A 20,994-nucleotide genomic window follows, 5' to 3' on the forward strand; every position below is an offset into this window, starting at 1 on the left:
TTCACTGCAGAAGATCGTAAGTCTGTTCCTCCTTTCGATCATCACAGAATTAACAAATTGACAGACATTAAGAGAACTGACTGCGTAACAGAAAATCACGGAAGCACAAGTCTTCCTGTTTTTCAAGAAGTGTAATCAGGCAGATGCACATACATACAGGCTTATATTGCCAAAGTCAACCTGTTTTACAATTACGGACATGTTTATGCTCGGGCATTATGACGTTTTAGGAGAAAAAAAATTTGCTCTATGTTGTTGTTGTGGTCTTCAGTCCTGAGACTGGTTTGATGCAGCTCTCCATGCTACTTTATCCTGTGCAAGCTGCTTCATCTCCCAGTACCTACTGCAACCTACATCATTCTAAATCTACTTAGTGTATTCATCTCTTGGTCTCCTTCTACGATTTTTACCCTCCACGCTGCCTCCAGTACTAAATTGGTGATCCCTTGATGCCTCAGAAAAATGTCCTACCAAACAATCCCTTCTTCTACTCAAGTTGTGCCACAAACCCCTCTTCTCCCCAATTCTGTTCAGTACCTCCTCATTAGTTATGCGATCTACCCATCTAATCTTCAGCATTCTTCTGTAGCACCACATTTCGAAAGCTTCTATTCTCTTCTTGTCTAAACTATTTATCGTCCATGTTTCACTTCCATACATGGCTACACTCCATACAAATACTTTCAGAAACGACTTCCTGACACTTAAATCAATACTCGATGTTAACAAATTTCTCTTCTTCAGAAACGCTTTCCTTGGCATTGCGTCTACATTTTATATCCTCTCTACTTCGACCATCACCAGTTATTTTGCTCCCCGAATAGCAAAACTCCTTTACTACTTTAAGTGTCTCATTTCCTAATCTAATTCCCTCAGCATCACCCGACTTAATTAGACTACATTCCATTATCCTTGTTTTGATTTTGTTGATGTTCATCTTATATCCTCCTTTCAAGACACTGTCAATTCCATTCAACTGCTCTTCCAAGTCCTTTGCTGTCTCTGACAGAATTACAATGTCAACGGCGAACCTCGATGTTTTTATTTCTTCTCCATGGATTTTAATACCAACTCCGAACTTTTCTTATGTTTCCTTTACTGCTTGCTCAATATACAGCTTGAATAGCATCGGGGAGAGGCTACAGCCCTGTCTCACTCCCTTCCCAACCACTGCTTCACTTTCATGTCCCTTGTCTCTTATAACTGACATCTGCTTTCTGTACAAATTGGAAAGCCTTTCGTTCCCTGTGTTTTACCCCTGGCACCCTCAGAATTTGAAAGAGAGTATTCCAGTTAACATTGTCAAAAGCTTTCTCTAAGTCTACAAACGCTAGAAACATATGTTTGCCTTTCCTTAATCTTTCTTCTAAGATAAGTTGTAGGGTCAGTATTGCCTCACGTGTTCCAACATTTCTACGGAATCCAAACTAATCTTCCCCGAGGTCGGCTTCTACCAGTTTTTCCATTCGTCTGTAAAGAATTCGCATTAGTATTTTGCAGCCGTGACTTATTAAACTGATAGTTCGGTAATTTTCACATCTGTCAACACCTGCTTTCTTTGGGGTTGGAATTATTATATTCTTCTTGAAGTCTGAGGGAATTTCGCCTGTCTCATACATCTTGCTCACCAGATGGTACAGTTTTGTCAGGACGGGCTCTCCCAAGGCTGTCAGTAGTTCTAATGGAATGTCGTCTACTCCCGGGGCCTTGTTTCGACTTAGGTCTTTCAGTGCTTTGTCAAACTCTTCATGCAGTATCGTATTTCCCATTTCATCTTCATCTACCTCCTCTTCCATTTCCATAATATTATCCTCAAGAACATTGCCCCTATATAGATCCTCTATATACTCCTTCCACCTTTCTGCTTACCCTTCTTTGCTTAGAACTGGGTTTCCATCTGAGCTCTTGATATTCATGCAATGGTTCTCTTTTCTCCAAAGGTCTCTCTAATTTTCCTGGAGGCAGTATCTATCTTACCCCTCGTGAGATAAGCCTCTACACCTTTACATTTGTCCTCTAGCCATACCTGCTTAGCCATTTCGCACTTCCTGTCGATCTCATTTTTGAGACGTTTGTATTCCTTTTTACCTGCTTCATTTACTGCATTTTTGTATTTTCTCCTTTCATCAATTAAATTCAGTATCTCTTCTGTTACCCAAGGATTTCTGGGAGCCCTCGTCTTTTTACCTACTTCATCCTCTGCTGCCTTCACTATTTCATTCCTCAGAGCTACCTATTCTTCTTCTACTGTAATCTCTCCCCCATTCCTGTCAATTGTTCCCTTATGCTCTCCCTGAAGCTCTGTACAACCTCTGGTTCTTTCAGTTTATCCAGGTCCCATCTCCTTAAATTCCCACCTTTTTGCAGTTTCTTCAGTTTTAATCTAAAGTTCATAATCAATAGATTGTGGTCAGAGTCCACATCTGCCTCTGGAAATGTCTTACAATTTAAAATCTGGTTCCTAAATCTCTGTCTCACCTTTATATAATCTATCTGAAACCTTTTAGTATCTCCAGGGTTCTTCCATCTATTCAACCTTCTTTCATGATTCTTGAACCAAGTGTTAGCTATGAATAAGTTATGCTCTGTGCAAAATTCTACCAGACGGCTTCCTCTTTCATTTCTCTCCCCCAATCCATATTCACCCACTATGTTTCCTTCCCTCCCTTTTCCTACTCTCGAATTCCAGTCATCCATGACTATTAAATTTTCATCTCCCTTCACTATGTGAATAATTTCTTTTATCTCATCATATTTTTCACCAATTTCTTCATCATCTGCAGAGCTAGTTGGCATATAAACTTGTACTACTGTAGTAGGCATGGGCTTCGTGTCTATCTTGGCGTTCACTATGCTGTTGGTAGTAGCTTACCCGCACTCCTATTTTTTTATTCATTATTAAACCTACTCCTGCAATACCCCTATCTGATTTTGTATTTATAACCCTGTATTCACCTGACCAAAAGTCTTGTTCCTCCTGCCACCGAACTTCACTAATTCCCACTATATCTAACTTCAACCTATCCATTTCCCTTTTTAAATTTTCTAACCTACCTGCCCGATTAAGGGATCTGACATTCCATGCTCCAATCCATAGAACGCCAGTATTCTTTCTCCTGATAATGACATCCTCCTGAGTAGTCCCCACCCGGAGATCCGAATGGGGGACTATTTTACCTCTAGAATATTTTACCCAAGAGGATGCCATCATCATTTAATCATACAGTAAAGCTGCATGCCCTCGGGAAAAATTACGGCTGTAGTTTCCCCTTGCTTTCAGCCATTTGCAGTACCAGCACAGGAAGGCCGTTTTGGTTAGTGTTGCAAGGCCATATCAGTCAATCATCCAGACTGTTGCCCCTGCAACTACTGAAAAGGCTGTTGCACCTCTTCTGTCAAATAATACTCAAGTGTTTATAAAAGGTCAAACAATTAAATCTAATCATTGAAAACCAGTCAAAACCCTGTGAGAGAAGCTATCTCTTCATCACTTCCATTCAGTTCAGTGGCTCTCTCTGCCAGCATCAGTTATTTTTTGGCCTCCAGCTCATTAACTTGCTGGACGATGGACCTCTTCTGTCTACCTCTCTCGGCTTCATGTTTTTCAAATTGTTTCTGCTTGAAATTCTTGCCATACGGATATCTAGAATCGTGATATTCTAGAATCATTCTCTTGTTAATATCAATATTTAAGACACCACTAGCTAATTTCAGGCCATCATATACTTAACATACAGCTACCCCGAAGACTTGGTTTCTTGGCTGACTATCATACGCTCTTTATTAATGAAAAGATCTTGCTCTACAAGGGCTTGACAATCACTCAGAAGCTTTTGAAGCTACACAAATGCTGACCTATGGTATCACCATTCAAAAATCATCTCGCTTCTCTTGTATCTTGTGCAGACATCCAAAAATTTTTGCTTACGAAGGAGATGCATAAATTTTTTCTCAACTTTATCACAGTCCTTAGCACTCTTCCATTCTATGAAGATAGTTTCTGCAAGGCACTAGATTCTACTCTACTCTTGCTAGCTTTTGGGCTGCTATTTACTACAAATTTATCACAAAAGCTTATGTATCTACAAATGCTATATATCAAAAGTTGTCTTTAGACGGAGATTTGAGTAGATTTAGATCACAAAATCCCTGCACTCAGTCCTGAAAGTTACAGTATCTTTGGTAGGCATTTTTCCTTTCTCTGCTCAGACCATATAGCATGATGTAAGTTAATTTCTTTGACAGGAATAAGACTAGCTTCATCATCAAGTTTATCATCACATACCAATTTCATGGCATGTAATACATCAGGCTTAACTACTATGAGGCTTGACTGCTATGGATACCACATCAGCAAGAACAGTAGATAAAGCATTCCATCTGCTGAGCCAAAAATGAGATTTTCCAATGCTTTTTTTTTTCCTCCAAATTTCCCTGGCACTGTTGAAATTTCCCAATATTCCCCGATTTCCAGAACTTGCAGTAACCGTCTAAATCTGGGTTTGAGTGCAGGTCCGGCACAAATTTTCACTTGTAGCCATTGAAGTCAGTATTTCTCTTTCATCATGAACTAAATGTGACTGCACCCAAATGATTTGCTTGTTTATAGGGAGGCTACAACACCAGAAGGCTGCAGCAACATGCAGGAAGGACCAAAGAGAATCAAAGACTAGTAGAGAGACTGGCAGTAGACTCTGGAGGCACAAAAATGTAACATATTGCATGTAACCAGGCAAAGACATTTGATTATTCTGTGGTTACACTACTGACAATAAATCACTGGAAACAGTAAGAATTGTAGAATACCTATTGTCCAGAGCAACCTAAAGTGGTATTCTAACGTTCCCTGGCAAACTCTCACTATTAATAAACAAAAATTTAATTGTACCATATACGCTGCTATGAAGCAATTTGTATATACTGTAATTATTTAACAAAAAATATTATTTAATTTTGTGTAAAAGACATTCGTTATTATTGTAATATTTTCTGTAGTAATATTCTCGATGTATTTATGATTGTAATATTTCTATACTCATAATGTAATTGCGAAATTTGTCAATATCTGCGATAACAAAAATGTAAAATTCAGCCACAGAGGAAAATAATGTTGTAAGATTACAAAGAGATGTTAATGGTCAGCAGTAATATAAAAACCACCACGTAGTGCGTATTCTTTGTCGTCTCCCTGTAGAGCTGAAGGTGAGAGCAAGCTGTGACGTAGCATTTTATGAATGGGTAGACTACTTCTGTCTGTATCTAGATTTAGCCGCCATTAGAGGAGAAATTACAAACTAATGTAAGTTGACTTATTGTTGTGGTCTAAATACATTATAATTTATCAAATGTGTGTATTATTAATGTAAATTAGCTTGCCCATGTCATCTATAATATTTCTTTAAGGAATTTTCAGCATTTTTAGCGGTGTTGCTGGGCTGTGCCGCGACCGAATTATTTGCAGCGGCGGCACATTTAAAAAATTGTTCCGCTAAGAAAAATTAACCAAACCCGTAAATCGGGAGCAGATAAAAATTAGCAGTGAATTAAGAAAATGTTTTTTCTTTTACAGACTGACGGAGTTATTTACTAGTTTCACATTTGTGCATTCATAGGCGGATAGTTAATGTTGGAATTTAACAATTTTGGTTCTTTCAAATAACTTAAATGTATAGTGAAGTGTGTTTTATCGATGATAATTAAACGTCGGCTTGGCAATATTTAACCATTTTCTGCTAATAGAGACAGTCTTGTGTTCCATAGCTAACGCCGGGAAAGAATTCAGTAAATATTTTTTTTAAAAAAAACACTGCATTTAGAAAATGTGTGCCGAGGCCGAGTTATATAAAGGATTTAATTCTCAACTAAATATTCTTAATCAGTTAATATGAATTCACATAATTTTAAACGTACTTAATTCTGTGTAAATGAATTTTTATTACCACACGTAAATAAGAGGTTCTACAACAAAGTTCGTACGTACAGAAGGAAAGAAAAATAAAATCAAAAACGTTATATTTTTTCTTTAAAAAAAAAGGTAACTATTAATTATTTATTTATTTTTTTTTTTTAATTTCATTAAAGTATCATCCTACAAAACTAATGAAAAGCATATGCAAGACTGATTCATTGCAATAATCCAAGAATGTATAATACATCCTTGAAAAAAGTTGCTTGCAAAGCACTTTTAAGACTGATCCGAGAGTCCAATGAATAGCAATGAGTTTCATCATGAGACAGTATCGTATGTGCAAGAGCATTACCGAGTTGTTCAGCACACTCCTGTGGCAGGTGTTTTAAGAGAGGCATTATACAACATGGAGAAGAGCGATGCAAAAATAGCTGGGCAACATCTCTTCTCACATATGTCTCAATGAATGCCTACAACAGGAAAACTACAGAAATTAGAACTGATGTAAGAGGTTCACAGATGGTCATTCTTTTCACACAATTTACAAATGGAATAGGGAAGGTGAGAAATGATAATGAGACCAAACATATCCTCCACCACACATCTTGAAGTGACTTGTGGAGTAAAAATGTAAATGCAGATTTAGATCACATAATGAATCAACCATGACCTCTGTACAGGAATTTTATGTAACCTTTTTCTCCAAGTGTTCCAGATATTTGAATGTTCCCTGGAGGTTCTCGTGATTGTGCCATCTTACTATCTATTTGAAACACTTGTACTTAAGCAATCCTTCTCATAGATTCTTATCATTCACTATCCAATTTTTGGACTGTCTTCTCATTAGCATGACTAAAACCAGGCCACTAAGATTCCTTTAGCTACACTCAGACAAAAACACCAAATAGAATAATTTGCCATGTCACTTCATGCTGTGAAAGACTGTTTACTATGTTGAAGCTGCTTCCAGCCACAGGTAGACTATGAGTTTAGAATCCTGTCAATAACAATATCATTATGAGAGGAAGTACAAGCCGAAGTATGATAAGAATGACAAAGAAAATGGTCATGTCTTTTTAGAAAACATTCTGGAACTCCTGTAACTTAGGGAACGAATATGGATAGTTATCTGAACACTGCTCGTCAGAACTGCAACTCAGTGCTCTAAACAGCATAAAATCTCAATTTGTTTTTAATTGCTTCCATAACTTCCTTAGATCAATAACCCTTAAAGCAAGACCCACCCTACAGAATAACAAATGAACATTTTCAACATGATAAAGTGAAAAAAAAGAGTTAAATTCATCAGCTCACATAATACTCTAAATTGAACTCTAAAACTAAAATGATCTACATATAAAAGCAGCACTGTCAGACAAACATACAGATAATCCAACTAATACCTAACAAATTTCGACAGCCCTTTATGTTCAAAGCCACACTGTTATTATTATTTCTATTTTTCTCAGACGTTATGTCTGGTCAAAAAAGGAAAGTGACGCGGACCTTGATCAAGCGTGGCTTCCTTTTAACTGTACGGTATATGTTATATTGCATTTAGGAACTTTCGGGTAATTGAACATGTATCAATAATTACGGATTTCTGTAGTTGTATATATAAGTTTGGATGTAGCTGTATTGCATTGATGTACTGGTGGATATTGTGTGGTATGACTCCTGTAGTTGATAGTATAATTGGTATAATGTCAACTTTATCCTGATGCCACATGTCCTTGACTTCCTCAGCCAGTTGGATGTATTTTTCAATTTTTTCTCCTGTTTTCTTCTGTATATTTGTTGTATTGAGTATGGATATTTCGAATTAGTTGTGTTAATTTCTTCTTTTTATTGGTGAGTATGATGTCAGGTTTGTTATGTGGTGGTGTTTTATCTGTTCTGATGGTTCTGTTCCAGTATAATTTGTATTCATCAATCTCCAGAACATTTTGTGGTGCATACTTGTATGTGGGAACGTGTTGTTTTATTAGTTTATGTTTTATGGCAAGTTGTTGATGTATTATTTTTGCTACATTGTCATGTCTTCTGGGGTATTCTGTATTTGCTAGTATTGTACATCCACTTGTGATGTGATCTACTGTTTCTATTTGTTGTTTGCAAAGTCTGCATTTATCTGTTGTGGTATTGGGATCTTTAATAATATGCTTGCTGTAATATCTGGTGTTTATTGTTTGATCCTGTATTGCAATCATGAATCCTTCCGTCTCACTGTATATATTGCCTTTTCTTAGCCATGTGTTGGATGCGTCTTGATCGATGTGTGGCTGTGTTAGATGATACGGGTGCTTGCCATGTAGTGTTTTCTTTTTCCAATTTACTTTCTTCGTATCTGTTGATGTTATGTGATCTAAAGGGTTGTAGAAGTGGTTATGAAATTGCAGTGGTGTAGCCAATGTATTTATTTGAGTGATTGCTTTGTGTATTTTGCTAGTTTCTGCTCGTTCTATAAAGAATTTTCTTAAATTGTCTACCTGTCCATAATGTAGGTTTTTTATGTCGATGAATCCCCTTCCTCCTTCCTTTCTGCTTAATGTGAATCTTTCTGTTGCTGAATGTATGTGATGTATTCTATATTTGTGGCATTGTGAACGTGTAAGTGTATTGAGTGCTTCTAGGTCTGTGTTACTCCATTTCACTACTCCAAATGAGTAGGTCAATATTGGTATAGCATAAGTATTTATAGCTTTTGTCTTGTTTCTTGCTGTCAATTCTGGTTTCAGTATTTTTGTTAGTCTTTGTCTATATTTTTCTTTTAGTTCTTCTTTAATATTTGTATTATCTATTCCTATTTTTTGTCTGTATCCTAGATATTTATAGGCATCTGTTTTTTCCATCGCTTCTATGCAGTCACTGTGGTTATTCAATATGTAGTCTTCTTTTTTAGTGTGTTTTCCCTTGACTATGCTATTTTTCTTGCATTTGTCTGTTCCAAAAGCCATATTTATATCATTGCTGAATACTTCTGTTATCTTTAGTAATTGGTTGAGTTGTTGATTGGTTGCTGCCAGTAGTTTTAGATCATCCATGTATAGCAAATGTGTGATTTTGTGTGGGTATGTTCCAGTAATATTATATCCATAATTTGTATTATTTAGCATGTTGGATAGTGGGTTCAGAGCAAGACAGAACCAGAAAGGACTTAATGAGTCTCCTTGGTATATTACACGCTTAATCTGTATTGGCTGTGATGTGATATTATTTGAATTTGTTTGGATATTAAGTGTGGTTTTCCAGATTTTCATTACTATGTTTAGGAACTGTATCAATTTAGGATCTACTTTGTATATTTCCAATATCTGTAGTAACCATGAGTGGGGTACACTATCAAAAGCTTTTTGGTAATCAATGTATGCGTAGTGTAGCGACCTTTGTTTAGTTTTAGCTTGATATGTCACCTCTGTATCTATTATCAGTTGCTCTTTACATCCTCGTGCTCCTTTGCAACAGCCTTTTTGTTCTTCATTTATAATTTTGTTCTGTGTTGTATGTGTCATTAATTTCTGTGTAATGACTGAAGTTAATATTTTGTAGATTGTTGGTAGGCACGTTATGGGGCGATATTTAGCTGGGTTTGCTGTGTCTGCTTGATCTTTAGGTTTCAGATAAGTTATTCCATGTGTAAGTGTATCAGGGAATGTGTATGGGTCTGCAATGTAACTGTTAAATAATTTAGTTAGATGTGAATGTGTTGAGGTGAACTTCTTTAGCCAGAAATTTGCTATTTTATCATTTCCAGGGGCTTTCCAATTGTGCGTAGAATTAATTGCTCAGGTGACTTCATGTTGCAAAATTATCACTTCAGGCATTTGTGGTATCATCTTGTATGAGTCTGTTTCTGTTTGTATCCACCGTGCATGCCTGTTATGTTGTACCGGGTTTGACCGTATGTTGCTCCAGAAGTGTTCCATATCTGTTATGTTTGGTGGATTGTCTATTTTAATGTGTGTGTTATCTATTGTTTGGTAAAATCTCTTTTGGTTTGTGTTGAATGTTTGGTTTTGTTTCCTTCTATTTTCACTTTTTTTGTACATTCTAAGTTGTTTGGCCAATGCTTGTAATTTCTGCTTCTTTTCATCTAATTGCTCTACTGCTTCTTGTTGTGAGAATTTTACCTAACCTTTTTCGTTTTTTGTCTGATATTTCATTTCTTATAAATTGTGTTAGCTGTCCGATATCTTTTCTCAGTTTTCTATTCTGATCTGTAGCCTGTGTTGCCATGCTGGTTTTGTGGGTTTCTTCTGTGTGTTGTTTGGTTCTGATCTCTGCCTAGTGTGTATATTTAGTGTAGCGAGTGCTCCTACATAAACCAGTAGTTGTAACTCTTCCATAGTTGTATTTTCGTTTATTTTGTTGTGTATGATTGTGTTGATAGTTGTTGTTGTTGTTTCAACTTGTGGGTTATTTGGTGGTCTATGCAAGATTGGTCTAATGTCTGTACTTGTGTCTTTGTATTCTACATATGTCAGCTGAAATTTCTCTTCTATATCTAATATGTGTGTCACTTCGTGTTCTATTTGTGCTTGTTCTGGTGGCTGTCTTAAGATTTCATTTTCCTCTGATTGTGTAATTGACGCGTTTTGTTCTTTGTTTGTTTTCTCTGGGATGTTTCAGTCCATTACTGTATTTTCTTCTTCTTTTGATTGCACATAGTGGAACAAAATTATTTGTTGTACTTGTTGTTTAATGTTTTCTAATTCTGACTGGGGTATCCTGTTATTTTTTATTATTACACGGATGTGATCAGCTAGTCGTTGTTCTGTTAAAAATTTTAATTCCGGGTATCTGGTAATAAATGTTGTGTATACTTGTGATCTGTATCCAGTTGTGTTGGTTCCTAGGTTTGTTGCTTGGTAATAACAGAACATGAGGTGTCGATTAACTTCATCTGACCATCTCATCCTCTGTCTTTGTTTTCCTTCTAGGGTGGTTGCAGGAAGCATATCCTGCAAAACACCTCTATTTGGATTTAAATCATTTTCCAGTTGGCTAGCAGTGTCATTACCATTGTGGGCGGGCACAGGGTTCAAGCGTCGTCCCCGACCATGACGGCGCTTGTCCGAGGCTTCTTTAGTTCTGTCCTGAACCAAGTAATCACACTGAAAGGGGGGTTAGCCCTATTAGTATTTTGTTCTTTTCGTCGCCTTTTACAACTGGCAGAACATACCGGAGGCCTATTCTTTTCCCGGGCCTTATTATTATTTTCCATATGGGATGACCAGTGCAATTTGCTGCTAGAACACAACGACAAAGTGCCCAGATAGAACTTGAAGATGACAAAAATTGATGATCAAATGTGTAAGTACTACTTGAAGACATTTTCCTGCAAGTTAAATGTATGAAATATATTGAAATCCCATGTTACTGTGTCAGAAGGTTCTACAGTGCAATGGCCCAGTCAAAACAGAACTGAAAAGAGCAACTGGTTTCTGCCGAGAGACAATACAACAGCCACTAGATGAATATTGGCCAAAACATACACATAACTATTATTATCAGGGAAAAGAGCATTGGTACTGCTTTATTTATCAGTTTCTAAGACTAATCACATGTGACTTGAGGCTTATCCACATCCAACTGCAATTACATATTGGGAAAGTTCCATTTTGGACTGAAACAGGTCAACAAAGTAAAATCTGTTACTCATCATATGAGGGAGATGTATCAACTTTCCAGATACTCCTGTCACTCCTGTCTTATTGTTACTGAAAATAAAAGTGTCTTAATTCTTACTTTCCTAAGGTTCTTCCTCTTTCCACCTTAGCTTCTGCAGTGAATAACACCTAATCCTGAAGTAAATTGCAACAACAGTGCAAAGTAATAATCCTCCCTGTATCAAAATGTAACATTTATTCTCCCTATGAAAGTAATTATACTGCCACATCACTCTCTTTCAGGCTATTCACAACAATCAAAACACAATACCTACAAAACACACATACCAAATGTAAATGGGGCAAAGTAAACTTTACCTGTATTTTCATACAATATGATAACCAAAGAAGAATAAATGCTAAAACTGCATTACAAGTCCAACACAAACATAACAAACAAAGGGGTTTTATCTAAGCAAAAAAGAAGAAAAAAGCTTTTAAAGTTTCCTAATTTCAGAACTGTTCAACAAAACAGTTTCTGAATGGTCTTTGCAGCTACTCAGGAAACCACACCACCATAAATAATGAACCTACAAGAAAGCTATGTTTGGAAATTGCTTCAGTGTTAAGAGCTTAACTAAGAGAGAAGTGAAATAAGCAAAATAATTATATTATGCAATGCAATTCCTTACTCTTACCTTATTATAAGCATTGGAACTGGCATTTCTAACCCCATTGCTGTTATCCATGTAGGTTTTTACCTGGTTCTCATTTGTAATTGTTGAAATGGCTGATGTAGAAGTGGGGTAATGTCTCGGCTTCCCTGCATATTTGTCTGTCTTCAGCAGGCTGAGAAACAAAAGAAATTACATTGAACCCAAAGTTTTGTTAGTCATCAATAGAATGTCTGAATTTCACTAATCTGGAAGCCATAAATACTCCACAAAAAATCTTTTTGTTTCTATGTCACACAAATGCATAGCGTTGCTTTTGATTTACTGTCCTAATAAATTTGACTCTTCTGCTCTTATTTTGAGGGTGCACATACATAGAACATCCATAAGCATAGCTACAAATAACATCACAGCACACTGCTTCACACAAAGCCATTACATAGACCTGAATCAATATATGCTGCACTTAAATACTAACACTACAGTATCAAGTTCCACTTCAACTCTTCACACTATTCATGCATATAATTGTAGCAGGAAAGTTCTGGTAGAACGAAAATATGAGAATGACTCGAATATAAACAAGAATTTTTGTTTTATGTGCTATCTTGTAGACACAGAGTGGCACGATCTCTGTACATTGTTGCTTTTGTTTCAAGCAATTCCTCTTTTCAGCTAGAGTGTTATCCTGCCATTTCTTTAATCAGAATAGCTGCATCAGAGCAAGAGCCACTGTCATCTGTTATGCAACACACAATAATTGGGTTTCTCACAACACACGGTATAAAACTGTAAAATAATTTTGAAAAGACTTGCAGTGCAGTTCAGGGATAACGCCCTGAGAAAGACTCAAGTGTATGCATGGCGCAAACAGTTTTTATGAGGGCAAGAAACAGATAAGATGTAGCTCAACAGGGTAGGATGACGACCAGCATAAATGAGGTGAATATTCACACTGTTAGCCAGCTCACTGAAGACGATCTCTACATAACAGTCGCTGAAATTGCTATTGAGGTTGGCATACGTTACAGTTATGTTCAAGCGATCATTATTGAAAATCTCAGATTACAGCAACTGTCTGCAAGGTGGGTGCCTCATCATCTCGCCGCAGAGCACAAATTTCATCATCTCAAGTGTGCAAATGGCTACTGACTCACAACCAAACTGAAGGGGAATATCTTTTGCACCACATTGTGGCCTGCCATGAAACATGGACGCACCATTACAAACATCATACTGTTAACACTGCATACTATTCTCAACTTTTCGACCATGTCATTAGAGGAGAAGCACGCGTTTCCAACCTGGGATGTGATTGTGATTCATGACAGTGCTCAACATCCCACAGCTACTCAAACTCAGTAATTGTTCTGAATGTGACTAGGGCAACCTCCCTACTGTCCAGGCTATCATCCTGAGATTTTCATTTGTTTGGACCACTACAGGAAGTAGTCTGCGTACAGAGATTTGGCCACACTGAATTCATCCACAACTGGCTGCTGTCACAGCCACATTCATTTGACAAAGACGGGATGAAGAAACCATCTATTTGCTAAGAAAAATGTGTTTTCTGTTTAGGAGACTATACAAGCAAGTAAGTTTGTACGTATAAATTTTACTGAAGCTTAAAAACTTACAAAAAATTTTCAGTTTATATTTGATTCACAACTTTGAAAATAAGAGTAAAGGAGGCCACTCACCGAAAAAGCAGAAGCACTGAGTCGTCTACAAGCACATGATTGCAATTTGGCAAGCAAACTGGGGTGGATTGCAAGTTGTATGGGGTGGTTAGAGGGATGAAGGCGAGGAGAGATTTTGGAGGGGGGGGGGAAGGCGAGGAGAGATTTTGGAGGGGGGGGGGGGGAAGGCGAGGAGAGATTTTGGAGGGGGGGGGGGGGAAGGCGAGGAGAGATTTTGGAGGGGGGGGAGGCGAGGAGAGATTTTGGAGGGGGGGGAAGGCGAGGAGAGATTTTGGAGGGGGGGGGGAGGCGAGGAGAGATTTTGGAGGGGGGGGAAGGCGAGGAGAGATTTTGGAGGGGGGGGGAAGGCGAGGAGAGATTTTGGAGGGGGGGGGGAAGGCGAGGAGAGATTTTGGAGGGGGGGGGGAAGGCGAGGAGAGATTTTGGAGGGGGGGGAAGGCGAGGAGAGATTTTGGAGGGGGGGGAAGGCGAGGAGAGATTTTGGAGGGGGGGGAAGGCGAGGAGAGATTTTGGAGGGGGGGGGGAAGGCGAGGAGAGATTTTGGAGGGAGGGGGGGGGAAGGCGGGGAGAGATTTTGGAGGGAGGGGGGGGGAAGGCGGGGAGAGATTTTGGAGGGAGGGGGGGGAAGGCGGGGAGAGATTTTGGAGGGAGGGGGGGGGAAGGCGAGGAGAGATTTTGGAGGGAGGGGGGGGGAAGGCGAGGAGAGATTTTGGAGGGAGGGGGGGAAGGCGAGGAGAGATTTTGGAGGGAGGGGGGGGAAGGCGAGGAGAGATTTTGGAGGGAGGGGGGGGGGAAGGCGAGGAGAGATTTTGGAGGGAGGGGGGGGGGAAGGCGAGGAGAGATTTTGGAGGGAGGGGGGGGGGAAGGCGAGGAGAGATTTTGGAGGGAGGGGGGGGGGAAGGCGAGGAGAGATTTTGGAGGGAGGGGGGGGAAGGCGAGGAGAGATTTTGGAGGGAGGGGGGGGGGAAGGCGAGGAGAGATTTTGGAGGGAGGGGGGGGGAAGGCGAGGAGAGATTTTGGAGGGAGGGGGGGAAGGCGAGGAGAGATTTTGGAGGGAGGGGGGGGGAAGGCGAGGAGAGATTTTGGAGGGAGGGGGGGGAAGGAGAGGAGAGATTTTGGAGGGAGGGGGGGGAAGGAGAGGAGAGATTTTGGAGGGAGGGGGGGGAAGGAGAGGAGAGATTTTGGAGGGAGGGGGGGGAAGGCGAGGAGAGATTTTGGAGGGAGGGGGGGAAGGCGAGGAGAGATTTTGGAGGGAGGGGGGGAAGGCGAGGAGAGATTTTGGAGGGGGGGGAAGGCGAGGAGAGATTTTGGAGGGGGGGGAAGGCGAGGAGAGATTTTGGAGGGGGGGGAAGGAGAGGAGAGATTTTGGAGGGGGGGGGGAAGGAGAGGAGAGATTTTGGAGAGGGGGGGGAAGGAGAGGAGAGATTTTGGAGGGGGGGGAAGGCGAGGAGAGATTTTGGAGGGGGGGGAAGGCGAGGAGAGATTTTGGAGGGGGTGGAAGGCGTGGAGAGATTTTGGAGGGGGGGAAGGCGAGGAGAGATTTTGGAGGGGGGGAAGGCGAGGAGAGATTTTGGAGGGGGGGAAGGCGAGGAGAGGTGGGGGGGGGAAGGCGAGGAGTGGTGGGGGGGGGAAGGCGAGGAGAGGTGGGGGGGGAAGGCAAGGAGAGGTGGGGGGGGAAGGCAAGGAGAGGTGGGGGGGAAGGCAAGGAGAGGTGGGGGGAAGGCAAGGAGTGGTGGGGGGAAGGCAAGGAGTGGTGGGGGGAAGGCAAGGAGAGGTGGGGGGAAGGCAAGGAGAGATGGGGGGAAGGCAAGGAGAGATGGGGGGAAGGCAAGGAGAGATGGGGGGAAGGCAAGGAGAGATGGGGGGAAGGCAAGGAGAGATGGGGGGAAGGCAAGGAGAGATGGGGGGAAGGCAAGGAGAGATGGGGGGGAAGGCAAGGAGAGATGGGGGGGAAGGCAAGGAGAGATGGGGGGGAAGGCAAGGAGAGATGGGGGGGAAGGCAAGGAGAGATGGGGGGGAAGGCAAGGAGAGATGGGGGGGAAGGCAAGGAGAGATGGGGGGGAAGGCAAGGAGAGATGGGGGGGAAGGCAAGGAGAGATGGGGGGGAAGGCAAGGAGAGATGGGGGGGGAAGGCAAGGAGAGATGGGGGGGAAGGCAAGGAGAGATGGGGGGGAAGGCAAGGAGAGATGGGGGGGAAGGCAAGGAGAGATGGGGGGGAAGGCAAGGAGAGATGGGGGGGAAGGCAAGGAGAGATGGGGGGGAAGGCAAGGAGAGATGGGGGGGAAGGCAAGGAGAGATGGGGGGGAAGGCAAGGAGAGATGGGGGGGAAGGCAAGGAGAGATGGGGGGGAAGGCAAGGAGAGATGGGGGGAAGGCAAGGAGAGATGGGGGGAAGGCAAGGAGAAATGGGGGGAAGGCAAGGAGAGATGGGGGGAAGGCAAGGAGAGATGGGGGGAAGGCAAGGAGTGATGGGGGAAGGCAAGGAGTGATGGGGGAAGGCAAGGAGTGATGGGGGAAGGCAAGGAGAGATGGAGGAAGGGGGGCAGTGGTTGCAACTCTGAGGGAGGCACATGGTTTCCTGGCTAGGGCTGCATCGAGGGAGGGGTGGTAAGTGCATGGGATGCATGGGTGTCTCTGCCAGTGCAAAATGAAGGTGACATAGTAATGTGAATGGGGAGGGGGTGATAGGCCAGAGGAAGGGGAAATTGTTTGGTGGAGTGTGTGTGGACAGTGGATTAATGGAGACAGAGGCCAGAACAATCATGGGAGTGAAGGATATTTTCCAAGGATAACTTCTGTCTGCATAGGTCAGAGAAGCTGTTAGTTGACGGAAGGTTCCACATGATCCAGGTTGTGAAGCAGCCATTGAAATTGAGCACGTTGTGCTCAGTCCCATGTTGTGCCACCAGATGGTCAACTTTGTTCTTAGCCACAGTTTAGCAGTGGCCATTCATTCTGATGGACAAGTGGTTGGTTGTCATAACAACAGAAAAAGCTGTGTCTCTCACCCAACCCACCCAACATCCTAGCCAATCATTATGTCACTCCTACTCTCAACCCTCTGCTGCAGAGATCATACCCTGCGCACAAGCCAGGTGCAAGACCTGCCCAATGAACGCATCTCACACGAGTCCAGTGCCGCCAGAGGACTATCATACCTAATTGGAAGCAGTGACACATGTGAAAACAACCATGTCATATACCAATTCTGCTGAAATTACTGCACTGCTTTTTGTTTTGGTATGACAACCAATGGCCACACTGTGGCCAAGGACGAAGCTGAGCATCCTTTGACACTACATACAGCTCTGCACAACTTGCTCAATTTCAATGGCTGCTTCACAATTCACATCATCCCTTCCCTACACCACCACCTTCTCTGAACTATGGAGATGTGAGTTATCCTAGCAACACGTCCTTCACTTCCATAACTCTTCTGGCTTTAATCTCCATTAACCCATTGCCCCAAACCCTCCACCCAACAGTTTCTCCTCCCTATATCTGATCACCCTCTCCCAGTTCACATCTCCCCATCTTCACCCATACATCATATCCCTAGCCCGTGCACCTGCCTCACCTACCTCCCCCAGTCCTAGCCAGCAAACTGCTGCCTCCCTCTGAGCCCCTAGCTCCTTCAATCCATCCCAACCCACACAAACTCCAGTTCACCCCTAATCTACCCCCCACAATGCACTACTGGTATTATGTCAGGACATTGTAGGGCACAGGGTGTGTGTGTGGGGGGAGGGGGGGGGGGGGGGGGGGCTCGAGAAAGGATTAATTCTGATAGCTATCAAGTTTTCTTTCATTTTTGTGTGGTGTGTGCCTGTAAACAACTCGACACTTCTACCTTTTGGTGAGCTGTCTCCTTTAGGAGTAAAATGTTCTTCGATTTACATGGTTTAACACATCTGTGCTATTATCAGTGGGTCCTTATTAACTATATTAATTACTAGTCTGTTTAGCTTTACACAACATTATTTTCATTAATGATCTGATACGCTGGCATTAGCTCTGATGGTTTTAATGCCAAGAACATGCTTTGTTTGCACAATTTTATCTCCATTGCCAGTTATTTTAACGAAAATAGTCAATTTTTGAAAATATAATGTAATTATATTATAAAAAAATCTTCTCACTAAGTGGCAGCAAACAAACATACATACATACATACAAAGATATTGAAATCCGCAAGTTTCCAGAGACAGTGGTTCCTCCTCCTAGCAGAAGGGTTGAAGGGGAAGGAAAATGATGGGGTTACGGAAAATGATGGGATTAAGGAAAATGATGGGGGTTAAGGAGAATGATGGGGGTTAAGGATATGGGGAGAGTTCAGAAAAGACACCCAGATCCCCAGATCGAGGGAGGCTTATTGGATAGGATGATAAGAAATGACTGATCATCGAGGACTGCACCAGATGAGATTAGAGGTTTTCAAATCTCACCAACAATCAATCAGTCTTTTCTTATCCCATCTGGTAAGCATCCCCTAACCCAGAGTTCTGGATGACTTTTCACATGTCTCCCTATTTCCTAAACCTCACCTGTCATTTTCCTTCACCTCTCTTCCTCTACCCTTCAACTGATCTCTCAGAAGGAGCCACTGGCTCCAATAGCTTGCAAATTTCAATACCTTGTGTGTGTTCTCCTGCCGCCACTTTATCAGTTATTTTGCTACCTGCCATCTTAAATGATGAAATATAATATTGGGGCAACACCTGTTTTACTTTCTTCTTACTGTTACAATATCCACTGTACACTTTCATATCATCTCAGAATCTTTTTCGAATAGTTTTGCGTATTCTAATTATTTTTCTTTGGTTATTATTATTTTCCCTTTAATAATTAGTCCCTTTGTACAATCCGAGATTCTTTTCTTCAGATTTCTTCATGTTTTCTACATCTTTCGTCATTTTTCTATGCGCAACTGCTAAATAATTATCCCTTCCACTTGTATTTATACATTTTTTAAGCTGCTGAACTTTTTACATCATTTTATCCAGTATCTCACTATTTTCCAATAAATTATTAGAATCTAATTTCTGACTACTTCTTTGGAGTCTGTTTCTTTCTAATATTTATCCTTTTTATGATGTGCACCTTACAAATTTATGATTAGTGAAATTCCTTAGTGATATAATAATGTAACATTTTGTAGAATTTTTCTATTGTTTGATCATATGTTGTGAACTTCAATTTCAATTCCATTTCATACTGGTCAATTAATTTCTATTTGTTTTCTTCTCATAGAATGTACTATTGATATATATTATTGCCAAAAGGAAAATCTATGAAACAACCTGCATCATTTTTGGTAGGATATCAAAACAGTTTCACTGAAGACTAGTTCTTTAGTTTCTCCTACTTTTTCGTTAAAATAATAAGTTTCAAAGGTAGGAGACTAGGTACTGGCAAAATTGAAGGTGTGAGGACAGGTTGCGAGGCGTGCTTGGGTAGCTCAGTCGATAAAGCACTTGCCCATGAAAGGCAAGGTCCTGAGTTCAAGCCTCGATCTGGCACACGGTTTTAATCTGCCAGGAAGTTTCAACAACAACAATGTAGTGTAATCTGTTGTCATTTACATAATTACTGGTATCTGTAATACTCTATATTTAAAGTACCTCGAGACAGTGCGCATTGGTGCAATACATTCACGCTTTACATGGAAAACCATTTGTATATTTTTCAACCAACGCATGCTATCTGTCTGGGATTCCTTTAACATATAAGCAACTTTATGGACTGAAAGAACTGTTGTGCACAGTGACCATAGGCGATAAGGAAGGAAAGGGCACAGTCCCTTTAGTTTTTATCACTCTTGCATATCTAGATCTCAGCTATAAATATCTTCAGCGCAATGCCACAAACTCAGAACAGTACATGTCACCATATGCTCTTATTGCTGTATAGGTAGAAGGAACCTGAGATGATTGTTTACATTTACTGCCACGAGTTTGTTGGATTGTAACTAAAATGCACTGAAGGTGGCTATTTACAGCCAAAATCCAGATACAGGAGTAACAAAAATTAATAGGGTTGTGAATGACTGCTGTGTGCCTCTCTTTCTTTTAAAATATCTTCTGTTATACAGCTGGTAACAAAGTATAAACAGAGACACACTGCTTTTACATTCATTAAGAGGAGGGGGAAAAAAGGTTCTTCACCTTCTCACATTTAATGTAAGCAATGCACAACGGACATATTTATGTAAAAGACAATTATACATCTATACAATAGTAAATTTGCAGTACACACTAATTCCCTTGTTCACTGCTTACTCAACAAATTTGTTTTAGTTCGGCCAGAAATTAATTTCATGAGGGGCACTCCAATAGTGATACTCACCAGAACAAGGAAGATACCATATTCATCAGTCAATATTACTGTGAATGTTGCAGACATAATAAAGATTCTGAGATGTGAATGTGGAAACCATATTGGATGTAGCATAACAATGAACAAGATACTTATCGCTTCTCCATATTTAGAAATAGTAAGTCTCTTCCCCACTTTTATCCCCACCCCTCCCCTCTCTTCTCTAACAATCCCACATCCCATCACAGGATTACACTGCAACTCTGTAACTTGAGTTTCCGAAAAAAATGCAGAAGCACCACCTGAGCATAAATAAATTTCACAGTGAGTATTACAATAATCAACTTCCTAAGTGCATCAATGAAACTGTTTTACTTCATTTATAGTTCAAACTGAATAGAAAAATTTCAAATATCTAGAATAAAACACAAATGAAGAACAAAATTTCCTACCTGGGATATAATGGTCCACATAAAATATAGCAGCAGTTACGATAACATCCACGAGAAAAAGGGTTGTAGCCACCTTTAAATTTTCCTGTAACTTGTTCATTGGTAGTTCTACCCCGTGCTACAAGCACCATATGGAATCCTGTTAACCCATATATGGGAATAATAAGCAAAATTATAATTCCCATCAAAACTATGCTGTAAATTGTGTTAAGGATGAACACAGAAAACAATACAAAACAACAGATAGTGTGTGTGAGATGTGTGTATAACACACAGATGACTTATACTACTTCTCACCCATTCAGCTAGAATAACAAGCACCCCAAAAATTCCATTT

The 20,994-nt window shown here is 40.6% G+C and overlaps 1 protein-coding gene across 2 annotated transcripts in view; it reads right to left on the minus strand.

Annotated features, from left to right (window-relative positions):
• LOC126412862 (palmitoyltransferase ZDHHC8) overlaps positions 1 to 20,994 on the minus strand; it is a 290,461-nt gene that overhangs the window by 109,322 nt on the left and 160,145 nt on the right. The window contains exons 5-6 of one of the 2 annotated variants that reach the window (XM_050082741.1): positions 20,658 to 20,852; positions 12,279 to 12,366 (exon numbers count right to left, since the gene is read on the minus strand). In XM_050082741.1, the coding sequence (XP_049938698.1) occupies positions 12,279 to 12,366; positions 20,658 to 20,852 (283 nt within the window). Of the gene's footprint in view, positions 1 to 12,215; positions 12,367 to 20,657; positions 20,853 to 20,994 lie in introns of both variants that reach the window. The other variant, XM_050082732.1, reaches the window with a different exon arrangement.

This window comes from Schistocerca serialis, chromosome 1, assembly GCF_023864345.2.
Source record: "Schistocerca serialis cubense isolate TAMUIC-IGC-003099 chromosome 1, iqSchSeri2.2, whole genome shotgun sequence".
Lineage (NCBI taxonomy): Eukaryota > Metazoa > Arthropoda > Insecta > Orthoptera > Acrididae > Schistocerca > Schistocerca serialis.